Here is a 13472-nt window from a genome sequence, read left to right as displayed (position 1 = left end):
AGCTCTTACTATTCTATGATCTTTAACCTCAGAAAGAATAAGTCTTAAAGAATTGCACAGACAAACATTCTCAGCCAATTTTTGTTGATAGATTCTGGTTTTACCCTTACTAGGCTGTGTGAAGGTTTTTCCATGGAGACAGAGAAAATCTGCTGAAATCATCAAGGGGAGCTCAAGCTTTCCTTCTAGTCTTCCACGGATATTTGTCATTAAATTTATATGCAAGGAAATGCTTTTCTCATGATACCTTTTGTGCCTTCTGGCAAAAGAAGTTTGCGCCGTGGCTCTCCTCATGCCCTTTAGTAGCACTGTGGCCGTGTCACTTCTTATTATTAATCATATGCTCGCCTCTCTGGCAACTACATCTGCTTCTCTGTGCCTCACTTGAGACCTGGCTCATGGCTGAAACAAAACATGCTCTCAGCTGTGTTTTTGTTTGCTTTTTTTCCCTTCTTTGAGATATGTGGCTTTGCTGAGGGGTGCAGAATTAAAAACAGAAGAGTGATGATTACATGATGTTCTTGGTAGTGGAGTAATGGTGTGGATTTTAGCAGTGGTTTGGTTCAAGCTCAGTATTGAAGTGGTCTGGTTACACTAGATTCTTGTCAGCTAGGCTTTTCCTTCTTGTCATAACGTGGCTTTGCAGCACATGGTTTAATGGCCATGGTGGTGTTAAGTTGATGGCTGGACTCGATCTTAGAGGTCTTTTCCAGCTGAAACAGTTCTGTGATTCTGTGACCTCTCTGTTGATACAGAATTAATATAGATCACTTTAAAAGTGCTGGATTTTTAAAGGGGATTGCAAATAATCCTCCAAAAGGGAATTGATCTTCATTAGACAAAGTCATCACTCTTCCTGAGATGCTGCATTCTCTATTTAAGTCTAAAATTTCCCACGTGGTTTCCCAGTCATTTTGTAGAACAGAACAAATGGTTCAACACAGTGAATTGGAAGTTTCATGGTCTCTTGTGATACTTTCTAAGTGACTTCTTCCATACTGACAGGAGTGAAAAACTGAGGCTTTCAAAGACAAAATAGTGAAAGTAATGCAGTGGATGGAGCGAACCACTGACATGTCTTTAGCATAAGATTAAAGGTAATAAATGAAATGAGCCAGCAGTGTGCCCAGGTGGCCAGCATCAGAACAAGAGGACACAGTGTCAAGCCGTGCCAGGGGAGATTTAGGCTGGATGTTAGGAAGAAGTTCTTCATAGAAAGAGAGATTGGCCATTGGAATGTGCTGCCCAGGGAGGTGGTGGAGTCACCATCACTGGAGGTGTTTAGGAAGAGACTGGATGGGGCTCTTGGTGCCATGGTTTAGTTGATTAGATGGTGTTGGATGATAAGTTGGACTCAATGATCTCAAACGTCTTTTCCAACCTATTCTATTCCATTCTATTCTATTCTATCCTATCCTATCCTATCCTATCCTATCCTATCCTATCCTATCCTATCCTATCCTATCCTATCCTATCCTATCCTATCCTGTCGAGAGAGCTTCAGAGGGTTTGGATGCTTGGCTTCATGTCGTTTAGCAGTCCCTCTTAGGTGAAATAGCTACTGTTGCATCATTCTGAGCTGCCATCAATTCAAAGGTGAAGCTGAAGCAGATTGATGTTGTGGTCATGACCACATTTGTTATACCAAATTCTACACGTGTAAAATTTCAGGCTTTGAGAGTGTTTTTATTATATCCCCCAACTTTGCTACCTGTATTATTTAGTAGGGAGATGCCTCTGATTCTTTATTAGAAGAAATAGACCAAAAGTAATTCTGAAAATATACTGAGTCTGGAGTGAAATAGAAATAAACAGATAACAATGCTTGTCCTGGGCAGGCACAACTCAGGAAGAAACTATAGTTGAAACTTCTCACTTGGTGCTGATAATCTTCAGACTCCATTACTTAACATGAAAGTGATCAAGACTGCAATGAGGTACCCCAGCTGGTGCTCCAGTGTCTCTCTACTCTGTGTTTTGTCACACAGCAAATTTTTAAGTAGAGAGAAGCTGCTCTCTCTCTTTCCTTGTGGTCAAGCATCACCATTTAATTCAAGCAGTCCGTGACCCCAAAGCTCTCACACAGCGTTAGAGAGCCTTTGACTATTTGCATTATGGGAGGGTTAGTTCTTGAGACTGAAAAGAAAACATGTTTTGCATGAGTTTGAAAACAAAAGCTTCATTCATTTAAAACTCAGCAAATGGAAGCAAGTCAAGACTTTGAAGTGCTCAATCCTGGCTCTCACCCCTTTCCCTTACTTTATTCAACATACTTCTGTTACCTCACAAACAAACCAGCTCAGCCCAGTGGAAGGCTCTCACCTTTTCAGTCTCTCAGTCTTTAGTAAGGCCACTTGCTGTCTCATCACACCCTTTCATCCTGTTTATGTGTAAGAAAAGGGTGGTGGAAGGGAAGACAACCACAGGCAGAGCCACATCAAGTACCTCTTCATCGATGAAAATAACAGCCCTTAATCCCCACAGTTGCAACTGAGTGATAATTTAATTGAAATTATTACTCTATCTTTGTAAAGTCACTTTGTGATTGGCAGAACATCATTAATCTGAAGAGCTATTCAAGCATGGAGAGGATTAAAGTCAGAGATTGGTGTAGATATAAGATCATCTATTTTTTCACTCTTATTTGCCCCCAGTGAAGCCTTCAGTATTTTTCTGTCTTTTAGTCCAGGTATTCAGTTTGTCCTGGATTAAAGGACAGGTACAAATAACTACCTAACTATTCTGTCCTGTGGAGCATTGTCAAATAATTATCATAGAATCATAGAATCAACAAGGTTGGAAAAGACCTCAAGGATCATCAAGTCCAACCTGTCACCCAACATCTCATGACTGCTAGACCATGACAACAAGTGCCATGTCCAATCCTCTCTTGAACACCTCCAGGAATGATGACTCCACCACCTCCCTGGGCAGCCTATTCCGATGTCTAGCAATTCTCTCTGTGAAGAACTTCCTCCTCACTTCGAGCCTAAACTTCCCCTGGTGCAGCTTGAGACTGTCCCCTCTTGTTCTGGTGCTGGCTGCCTAGAAGAAGAGACCAACCCCCTCCTGGCTACAACCACCCTTTAGGTAGTTCCTCCCTATGACTTATTCTGTTTGGTAACTACTCTTGCTTGAGTAGATGTGGTTGAGTGCAGCTTTTGGGTATTTTAAATCCCTTTCAGAATAAGGCCCCAAAGAGAGAGTCGAGGAAGCAGAAATTAAGAGGAGAAATGGAGCTAAATTTCTGCTCTTACACTTAGAACCTTTACAGCTGCTTTGGGTGTCTGCTCATGAGCATTATACCTCTGCCAGCATTCCTCAACAATTCACCAGAAGCTTTGGATCTGCAAGGAGAACTGGTTGTTTTCCCCACTTTTTTTAAGCATCACAGTGTAATTGAATTACTGTTGGTTTCCACATGGCTTCATACCATCCAGAAGAAAAGTGGCAGGAAAAAAAAATAATCATTTTAGGTAAAAGTAGAAATTTCATATCATTTTATAGCTTGAACAATATGTTATGACACATAACCTTTCAAGCAGATATTCAAAGTGAACTGGTTTCATTTCTTTTAAAAATAGAGATAGCTTTTGCTTGACATAAGTTAGAGCTTTGTTTTCCAGAAATGACAAAAAGGTCTTATTACTGGGGAAAAAAAAAAGCCAATGCTCTTATTAGCAGGTTTTCTTGCTGTGTGTACATACATCCAGGAGCATAATAAAGAATCACAAGCCTTGAAAAACTAGATGAATGAAAAAAACTTAGGTCTCTAGAAGATGACTTATTAGTTTTCCTGGTGTATTTGTCTTCACCCCTTGCTATTACCATTACCCACTTCTAAATCCATCCACCCTGAAACTAAGCCAGTGACTCACTTCTTTTTTACATAAGGAAGAAAGTAATCATTTTAAAAGCTCTTTGAGTCAAAGTTGCTTATCTATATCTCTAATTTATGGTAATGCTATTAATAGGCCTTACCAAAAAAAATCCCAACCTAACAATAAAAGAATCTGGTCTGTGTTGAAAAAATTGGTGATTGGGTTTTTTGTTTGGTTTGGTTTTTTTGGTAAGCATACCAGGTTATTCAAAATTAGCAAAGTACAAACATATGAAGTTAGTTTGTTAATGTATCTTTGGTAGATGTAACTGCATCAATTGTAGTCAAAGGTTAGAAGGAAATTTCAGAAACTTCAAGAAGTCTTTGCTATGTAGATTACAGCTCGGGAATTAAATAGTTACTAGGGGGTGATCCACCTTGACTGCTCAAAACTCAGTGTTTTCTGAAACCAGACTTTTACAAAAGCATAGAATGATAGACTGGTTTGGGTTGCAAGAGACTTTAAATGTCATCCAGTTCTAACCCTGTGCCAAGAGGCAGGGGCAGACACCTCATAATTAGACCAGCTTGCTCAAAGCTTCATCCAAAATGGCTGTCAACACTTCTATGCTTGCAGCCTCCACAGCTTCTCTGGAGAACCTGTTCCAGTGTCTCAACACCCTCCTGGGGAAGAATTTCTTCCTAAGGCTTCATTTAAATTGAGCTTCTTCTAGGTTGAATCCATCACCCCTCATCCTGTCACTCCAAGCCTGTGTCAAAAATCCCTCTCCAGATCTTCTGTAGCCCCCCTTATATAGTGAAAGGCTACTAGAAGGTCTCCCTGGAGCCTTTTCTTCTGGCTGAGCAACCCCAACTCTGTCAGCGGGAAAGTTAGTATAACCTGGGTGAGGGTTGACATGTCACGTAACTTTTTAAGGTGTGACTTCTGTCTTGAAATGAATCTAATAATTAGGCATGGATTAAACATTGTATGAAATAGTAGTCCATAAAAATGTATACTTCTAACATAGAGAAACACCTGCCTATAAGCTGGAGTACTTCAAATCAGCCTTCACAGGACACTGCTGCTGAAGTTTTCAAGATAACTGATCTTAGAAGAATGAGATTTCTAAACATGTCAGTGGGGGGAAACAAAAATGATGAATATGGATATTTTTAATACAACATAACTTACCTTTGGCTTTGAAGGGTGGAGAACCTGGAAACTGAAATAAAACCAAAACTTAGGGGTCTTGAATGTTGCTTGTCAGTCACTAAATTCTCTAAGGATGCATGGGGGTATGGATCACTTATTTCAGGCTGACAAAAGGAAATGAAGAGGAAATATTACTAATTATTCATGTTTACAGAAGAGATCAGAGCCTAGCTGAAAACATTTCTAATGCAGCCTGGTAGAGTGGTGGAGATGGGTTAGAAATGTACAAATTCAGGCATATTTGTGCCTGTCTTGTTCTTAGGAGCTGGCACAACACTAATAACCCAATATTCTTCCTGTGGGGATACATTTTTCTCTATCTACAAAATGTACAGTTGCAGTGTCCTTCATGTCTTGGGCTGAAAACTTTACAGGAAAAAAAACTTATCTGAAAAGATCAAAACATTACAGCAATTCATTATGTTTTTTTGTTCCTCAGTGTTTGAGAGCATCTTTTGCCTGGATTGCCATGACCAGGCTGTCTTAGACTCTCGTTGTTCATGCTTCTGTAGATATAGTCATTGGTAATCAGGGTGAAGGAAAAGAAGGGGAAAGAGTGGAGTGTCTCTGTGCTCACCTCCAGCTGTAAACCCACACCACCACCAAACTCAGGGTGTGTGGTCACAGAAGTGTTCAGTGACGTCAAGGGGAGAAAGCATGTTGTTGTGTGACTTTTAAATCAGAAATTTTCCCAAGACTTGAAGCTGACTCTGTCTATTTTTGTGTCTGATGTTAATAGTTTAACTGCATTAAGATGGTTTTTGCTCCACTTCTGGGAAATTGCACTTAATGTTTTCATTTTATGCTTTGTTTTGTTCAAGTTCCCTTCAGAGAAGAAGAAATGTGGATCTTGTAAATATTTCCTGCACTGGGAGGCAAAGTTCACAAAGCAGTGAGTTAAGCATTTATATCTTGAATATTGAGGAACAACAAAGCTCACATCAGAAGCTGTCTCAAATGAGCATCGACTTGCTTAAAATGCTGGGCTTCTGGAAAGTTTGGAGAAAGTGATGTCTGTAATCGCAGAGCATTTAACCACTAATGTGGTTTTTAAAGTTTTTGGTTATGAGCTAATCAAATGAAATTTAGCAAATCCAATCTTAAAGCCACGTTTGTTTGAAGAGACATTTATTTGTCATTGTTTCTTTAGTCTCCAGCATTTTGAGTTTCTGAGTTTAGATCCAGATTGTGTTTGGTTGGTGGCTTTTTTTTTTACTTAAGCATTTAGCTTTTTCTTGAAAGATCTATTCCTGACTAATGCTGCTTGAATTGTTACTGCCCATAGCTCCAGGAAATAGCAGGAAATTAATTATATCAAATGGTTTACTGGGAGAGTTTAGAAGTCTTGTGCAGTCAGTTGTAAACACAAGTTCTTTGATATTCCAGAGGTATGTCTTGTTCGAAGTTATGTGTATTAATTGCAAGCAAATGCTTGGTGACAAAATGAATATGGTGCACAAATGAGGCTTTGTGTGTTTGGGGGTGGGGGAGTGAGGTTTCTTTGTGCTTGTTTTTTTTAATTCAGAATAAGACACTTTGCAGCTCTTGGTCCTAAGAGTATGCAACAAAAGGGGTTTTATTGTAGTGAGATGCAGGGCAGGAAAAAAGAATGCCTGTATAGGAAGTTCGATTCAAATCATCTAGTCATTGTCATAGTGCCTGGGGTAGGAAAAGGTGCCTGGAGTTGAGTAAGAAGTGGGAAATTATTTCTTGCCCTTCAAAATTGATTTTTTTTATTTTTCTGAGGAGAGCAGAGAAACCACTAGCAGAAAAATCTTGTGTCCCTTGTTGATTTTGTTAGTGCTTTAGTAGAGCACTGCACTGTATGACTCTCTCTTTTTTTTTCCCCCTTTTTGCTTTAAGAAGCTTCCACAGAAGAAAAGCCACCTGCCATCTCTCCTTATGGGGAAACTTTTATTTGTGACAACCCTAAAGATGCTAAAGTAAGTTGAGAAGCCTGGTTATAAATGGTCTGTCTTCACTTTAAGCTTGTTGTCACGTGTTTTCCATTGCCTTTAATTCTTTCTTTCTCTGCTTTTTTTCATGTCCTGCTACTTTTCTGTCTTTTTAGGTACATACAAAAGGTTTAGAAGGTAAATACACAGAGGCAATAGGAAAGCTGTGGTGTTTGTTGGGTTGTATTTATTGTTGGGGTTTTAGTTGTCTTTTCACACAGTATAGGACAGATAATTTTTTATTATTATTATTATTATTATTATTTTAATGCCTAGAGCTGCCATATCAAATACCTGTGAATTACAAGCAATTGCAGACTGCCTTGACGAGTTCTTTGTGCCCTCTTAAGCGCAGTGGTGTATTGTGATACTTTGTTTCTGAATGAGGTTAAGTGGTGGGTAACTGTTAGAATTGATTAGTAAAGGTTTTTTCTCTCCTCTGACACTTGCATACCAAGACTGAGTATCTCTGCACAGGCTTGTGTATATCCTTTGGAAGCTTCTTACACAGTAGTTTAGGTGATCTAATGGTTGCTTTTGGCCATACTCTTTTTCCATGTCTGCATCTGAAAGTTCTCAGAAGTTATGATATTTTTCATGTGTCCCCTAAACTTGCTTTATAATCAGGATTCACTTTTATGATAGGATTCTTGGAATGTTCCAGGCAATATTTGGTGGTGTGGCATTTGGACAGGCTCCTGAATTGTGTGGAGATCTAGGAGGTGAATTAGCTATGTGAGGCATCTGCCAAATGGGGTGAATCCCAGCTCCTGCTTCTGTCTCAGCAGGATTCAGGCTGGAAACTCTTAATTCTATGATTGCTTGCACTTGTCCCAGCTGATCCCAAGCTACAGAGTTTAAAAAAACCCAGTAAATTATTCTTAATCTCTGTTCTGGCCTTCACTCTAGTGTTTGTTGGGGTTTTGTTTGTTTGTTAGTTTGTTTTAAAGCTATTGCAAACTGTTGTCTGCAATGAAAGCTGCTCAGATGGGTTTTTCCTTTACCACTTTTCATTTGCTAAGAATGGATCAGTGAAAACAAATGGCTCAAATTTCATCTTGTAGTGGGAGTGGTTTTAGAAACATAAAAATGGTCTCTACTTTCAATGTGTACTTTCTTTCCTTTGCAAATATGTTGTGCCTTTTTGGTTTTTTTTGGTGTTGACATTTTAAGGAGGCACCAGGTCTTGTTTCTCTTTCTAATTCTGCTTTCTGGCTTCTGAGCTTTGGTTTTCTTTCCTTGTGTACAGTGTCTTGTCTGTGCCAGTTCCTGTTCTCTGTGTCAATGTCTTCAAAAATTCAAAACTGAACTTCTTTGTAACGAGTTCAGTGACATAAACAGATTTTCTAGGTGAAGTTTCCTACCTTTCTTGTTACTTTTTAGCTTTACTCTGTACAGCTCATTGGTTGCTTATAAAAGAGCATAACCAGGAAGGCTGTCAGTTGTGTTTTCCTATTTTCACAAAAGCACCAAATGCCAAATTACCCTGCTCTTAAACTGGGTTAACTGCTTGAGATAAAACTCCTCTTTCTCCTGGTTGCAGAATCACCATTAATGCAGTCTATTAGAACACACTTACCCTGAGCTGAAGATTTGGGGTTTAGTTATTAAGCTTCACATATGTGAACAGGTTTTTTGAGTTGTGTTTAGCACAGGCCTGCTGGCAACTTCACAGTTAATTTCAGTTCCATTAGAACTTAATTGCAGACAAAGGTCGTAAAGAAGAGCCATAAAGCAAAGGTCCTAAGGATGCATTTTGCTTTCTGAACTTTTTTTTTTTTCACTAGGTCTCAAGTATTTTAGGAACAAGTGAAAAAGTTTAGATAACACTGTAGGGTATTTGAGATTTTTAGGGCTTGTAGTTGCTGCTGTATTTTAAAAGATAACCTCACATGAGAATGTAGCTTCTCTGTATGCAAGAAAACGTAACAAATTGTTATGCTGACTGACTGAAGTTTGTTCTAAGGCTCATAAGGTGGCCATTGCCCTTCTTCCTGCTTCGCTGGGGTAAAGAAAAGGCTTCTGCAGGCTTTTATAAAGGGAGTGTCTGTAGAAGCAGGTAATGAGTCACTACGGACAGGAGGTAAGTGAGCATGAAAGAGCTGGGAGTTAAGTTTATAAAGAAAACATGTGTTTGACTTGGGTCAGGAAGAAAGACAACTCGAAATAGAAACCTCTAAAGGGCAGCACAGCAGAAGAAATTGCCAGGGATCCAAAGGAGGCAGACTTCATACATATCTGCTGTAGGCAGTAAGTGAAAAATCTCATTCATGTTAGTGTTGATTGGGCACTTACAGGGTTTAATCCTGACCATGCTAAAGGTCAGTGAGTGGAGGAGCTCAGAATTTAGCCCAGAAATCTGCTGAGAGTCCTGTGTGGAAATACACTCTTTCCAGTTCTGGTGTTAAAATATTGTAGCATGGTTAAAATTAGCTTCAATGTGATCCCATGGAACCTTAAGGTGGGTCATGGGCAACCTGGTTAAGTGGAAGGTGCCCCTGCCCATGGCAGGGTGGTGATTGAAACTAGATTATCTTTAAGGTCCCATCCAACCCAAACCATTCTGTAAACTTGATGAAGGTACTTCTGTTTAATACATACTGGTTTAAAAATAGCACAAGTAAAAATCCAAATAGACAGAGCTGGTTTATTGTATCCAACTGAAGAGTCAAGTATATTAGAATTCCTTCACACAAACCCAGAATTCTAATGAGTCCAGTCCTCAAGAGTGAAGTATTGGCTTTATTTCTTGCTGTAGACTGTCAGACTAAAACATGCATATCGAGTCCAGTAAGCTGTGTGAGCTCCTAAGCATTTTGATAGTGTGGAATGCTGGCCAGATTGCAAATCTTAACTGCTTTAAGAACTCTGAATATTTTAAAAGAGGGCATTTATCTTTATGGGCCTGTTGTAAAATTGTATTGCCAAACCACAATTCAAGAATCAGCCTGAGGAGAAATGTGTGATATTAGTTTGAATAGAAGACTAAGGTGCTATCTCCTATGGAAGATATCTGTCCTGGATGGAATTGAGTCTTTGTTTCATGTAGCTTCAGTCTCAGTGCTGCTGATGCAGTCTGTGTTTCAGGTTTGTGTTTAGGTTCACTGGCATAGGGTAGATTTGGACTGGATATTAGGAAGAAATTCTGTAGAGTGAGGGTGGTGAGACACTGGAACAGGTTGTCCAGGAAGGTTGTGCATGCTGCCTCCCTGGAGATGCTCAAGGCCAGGTTGGATGAGGCATTGAGCAGCCTGGTTTAGTGGCAAGTGTCCTTGCCTGTGTCATTCTATGAATCTATGATTCACAACTTGCTGCTGTGATCGAGACTAGCTGTTAGAAAAAGCTCAAAACAAAAATGTATCTGAATTGCTTCCTGTGTGAAAGTGGAGGATTTATATCCATGTCTGCAAGTAGCCAGTTCCATTCTCTGAGATCCAGAAGCTACATTTCTTCCTTAAGATTAGGTGTTTCCTGTGCACTCTGCCTCAGTGGGAACAGTTCACATTTAGAGACAGTTTCTTCTAGGGAATACTTCTCTCTGTAAAGGTGTCTGTGGGAGAAAATGCTGCTGCTAGTTACTGTTGTATAGTACCTCGGAGATTTGCAGGAGGTGGAAGATGAGAGTTTAATCTCATCTTGAATCTGAACTTCTTGCTGAGTGATTCTCTAACCCACACACTGGAAATGCTTGGGATTTAATTGGGGTGAGTTATGGATCTTTGTGAGCAAATAGAACTCCCTGTCCCCACAGCCTGTCTTTGTGGGCTTCTACATTTTCAAATATGCTGGCAATAGAAATGGATTTTTCGATTATTGCTGGTGAGTTCTCAGGCTCCCTGAATCCATCTGCCCAAAGTGCTGAAGATTTAAGGGCAACAAAGCTGGTGAAAAGTCTGGAGAACAGGCTGGCTCAGGCAGCCAGGACTGTTTAGTCTGCAGAAGAGGAGGATGAGGGGAGACCTTACTGCTCTCTACAGCTACCTAAAAGGAGGTTGGAGTGAGGTGGGTGTTGGTCTCTTCTTCCTACTATCCGGTGCTAGAATGAGAGGAAATGGCCTGAAATTGTGCCAGGGGAGGTTTAGTTTGGATACTAGGAAAAACCTGTTTTTCTATAAGAATGGTCAGGCTTTGGACCAGGCTGTCCAGGGAGATGGCAGAGTCACCATCCCTGGAGGTGTGAAATGAAATGTGTGGGTGTGGCACTTCTGGACGTAGTTTAATGGCCATAGTAGTGTTGGGTTGATGGTTGGCTGAGAGGATCTTAGAGGTCTTTTACAATTGAAACAATTCTGTGATTGTGGTGTGGGCACAAGCAGGACATAATACTGTTCTCAGAATATTTCAGGAGAGGGAAGAAGTGGGTAGGTGGTTGCATCCTGATAGACAGAGATAAAAGACACTGACCATTCTTAGTCTGAAGATGCTTCCTGGGCAATGACATCAGCCTCCTGAGTACTGTGTAGAAGTGGGACACTGCCATTTTCCCTTCTTCTTTGAAATTCTAGTAATCCAAGCATTTTGATAACTCAAAAGTAACCTGTTCACTGCTTTATTTTGAGTTTGTTTGCCATGTGAGTATTTTGTTTTGAAAATCGTTTTTGTCTAATCCTTGGTTCTTCAATGCAGTGGCAAATGGCATCCTGGGGTATATTAGAAGGAGTGTGGTAGAGGGAGGTTCTCCTCCCTCTCTGTCTTAGTGAGGCTCTAACTGGAATATTATGCCCAGTTCAGGGCCCCTCAGTTCTAGAAGGGAAGGGAGCTGCTTGAGAGAATTCAGTGCAGAGACACAAGGATGCTGAAGAGAGGAAAGGCTGAGGGAGCTGGGTCTCTTTAGCTTGCAGAAGAGGAGACTGAGGGGTGACCTCATTCATGTTTATAAAGATGTGAAGGGCAGTGTTGGGTGGACAGAGCCAGGCTCTACTTGGTGATGTCCAATGATAGGACAAGGAGTAGTGGGTGCAAACTGGAGCATTGCATGTTCCTCGTGAAGATCAGGAAAAGCTTTTTCACTGTGAGGGTGACAGAGAACTGGAACAAGCTGTCCAAAGAGGTTGTGGAGCCTCCTTTACAGGAGACATTCAAAACCTGCTCTAGGTGATCTTGCTCTGGCAGGAGGGTTGGGCTAGCTGATCTTTTAAGGCCCCTTCCAACCCCTAACATTCTGTGATTCTATGTGTGATTCTGTGGTGTGTGGGTGGTGGTGATACAAAATGTTCAGAGGACCAAACATATACTTACATGTCTTTCTGAAACTGACAGAAGAGACTGTATGTAATTTTGGATGAAGACTTATCTGAGGCTTCTTATCTCTTTTTCCCTTTAAACAGATCTCTGACTGGTGGCAGCCACTGCACAGAACTTTCAATTTGTTGTTGGTTTTTTCTGTGTTTGTTTTCTAATGGGTCTGACTGGCAGAGGAAGGCAGACTCTTCACCTCCGTTTATCCTTGGAGCAGCCTGTGATTTCTTCAATCTTTACTGCAGTGTGCACACACTCAGCTTTGGGCTATGTGCTTTCTTTAAGCTTGCCTTTTCTTGTTGCCAAGGTACAGCCCTCAAGGTGAGGTGCTGCTGCTCAGAAAACAAATGGCAACCGTTCCGAAAGCACATCCACTTGTGGTTTTTTCTCTGCCGCCCTTCAGCTCAGTGACATACACATCAAAGCTTAAATGAGTCAATTAAAATGCTGCCATCAGAGAGCACAAAGATGTTCATTTCAGTTGTTTATTTGTTGGTTGTTGTTTTTATTTTTCTGTGAAGGAAGGAAGATGAGCATTGAGAAGCTTAGCAATGCAACGTGATTGTCAGATCGAGTTTGGGAAGTGTGAAATGTAATGCTCTTGAACAGTGTTAACCTTGACATTTTGTACACTGCAAGCAGTTTGTGATAAAGATTTCTAAACAAACATTAATAAATGTGCCTTTTAGGGCGAGGAGCTTGGCAAGAAAATGCAAGATGTGGCTGATAAGTGCGAGTTCAGTGTTGCTGCATGCATTTGAATTTATCTTTAGTGTACCGTGAAGGCTGTAGGTTTAATGCAGTGAAGAAGTATTGCTATGGAAGGTAGGCTAGCGGTGGCAAATCACACATGGTACACTTCACCTGCATGCAACTTGTGGCTCTTGGGCTCAGACAATTTCAGGGTAAAAAATAATATTCAGTTGTGCCTCAAGAGAAAAAAATACAAAAATAATCAGAGCACTGGGGTTTCTGTGCACTGAATTTCTTTTCCTGGTCTGTTTGTGTTGCATATTTTGGACCACGCTGAAATGTTTTATCTGAGGATGATTATTGAAGTAATATCAGTATTTGAAATTGAAATACTGAAAATAGGATTTATTAGCGTGCTTTCCCAAACACCATCTTTCAGATGCACACTTGAAAACGTGGCAATGAATAGCTGTGCTAATTAGACTGGGTTTTGGGTGTGATTTATGTCTGCAGTAATTAAACATCACTTAGTACTTCACTAGAAATGGTG

At 40.4% G+C, this 13472-nt stretch overlaps 1 protein-coding gene across 4 annotated transcripts in view; it reads left to right on the top strand.

The window, feature by feature from the left end:
- ARAP2 (ArfGAP with RhoGAP domain, ankyrin repeat and PH domain 2) overlaps positions 1-13472 on the top strand; it is a 148306-nt gene that overhangs the window by 10694 nt on the left and 124140 nt on the right. For 3 of the 4 annotated variants that reach the window (XM_068137548.1, XM_068137544.1, XM_068137545.1), the window contains 2 exons: positions 5858-5928; positions 6900-6979. In XM_068137548.1, the coding sequence (XP_067993649.1) occupies positions 5858-5928; positions 6900-6979 (151 nt within the window). The remainder of the gene's footprint in view (positions 1-5857; positions 5929-6899; positions 6980-13472) is intronic. The other variant, XM_068137547.1, reaches the window with a different exon arrangement.

The sequence above is a fragment of the Melanerpes formicivorus genome, unplaced genomic scaffold (assembly GCF_026170545.1).
Source record: "Melanerpes formicivorus ecotype bairdi unplaced genomic scaffold, bMelFor1.0.p_v2 SCAF_4, whole genome shotgun sequence".
Classification (NCBI taxonomy): Eukaryota; Metazoa; Chordata; class Aves; order Piciformes; family Picidae; genus Melanerpes; species Melanerpes formicivorus.
This window is presented reverse-complemented; position numbering and strand designations above follow the sequence as displayed.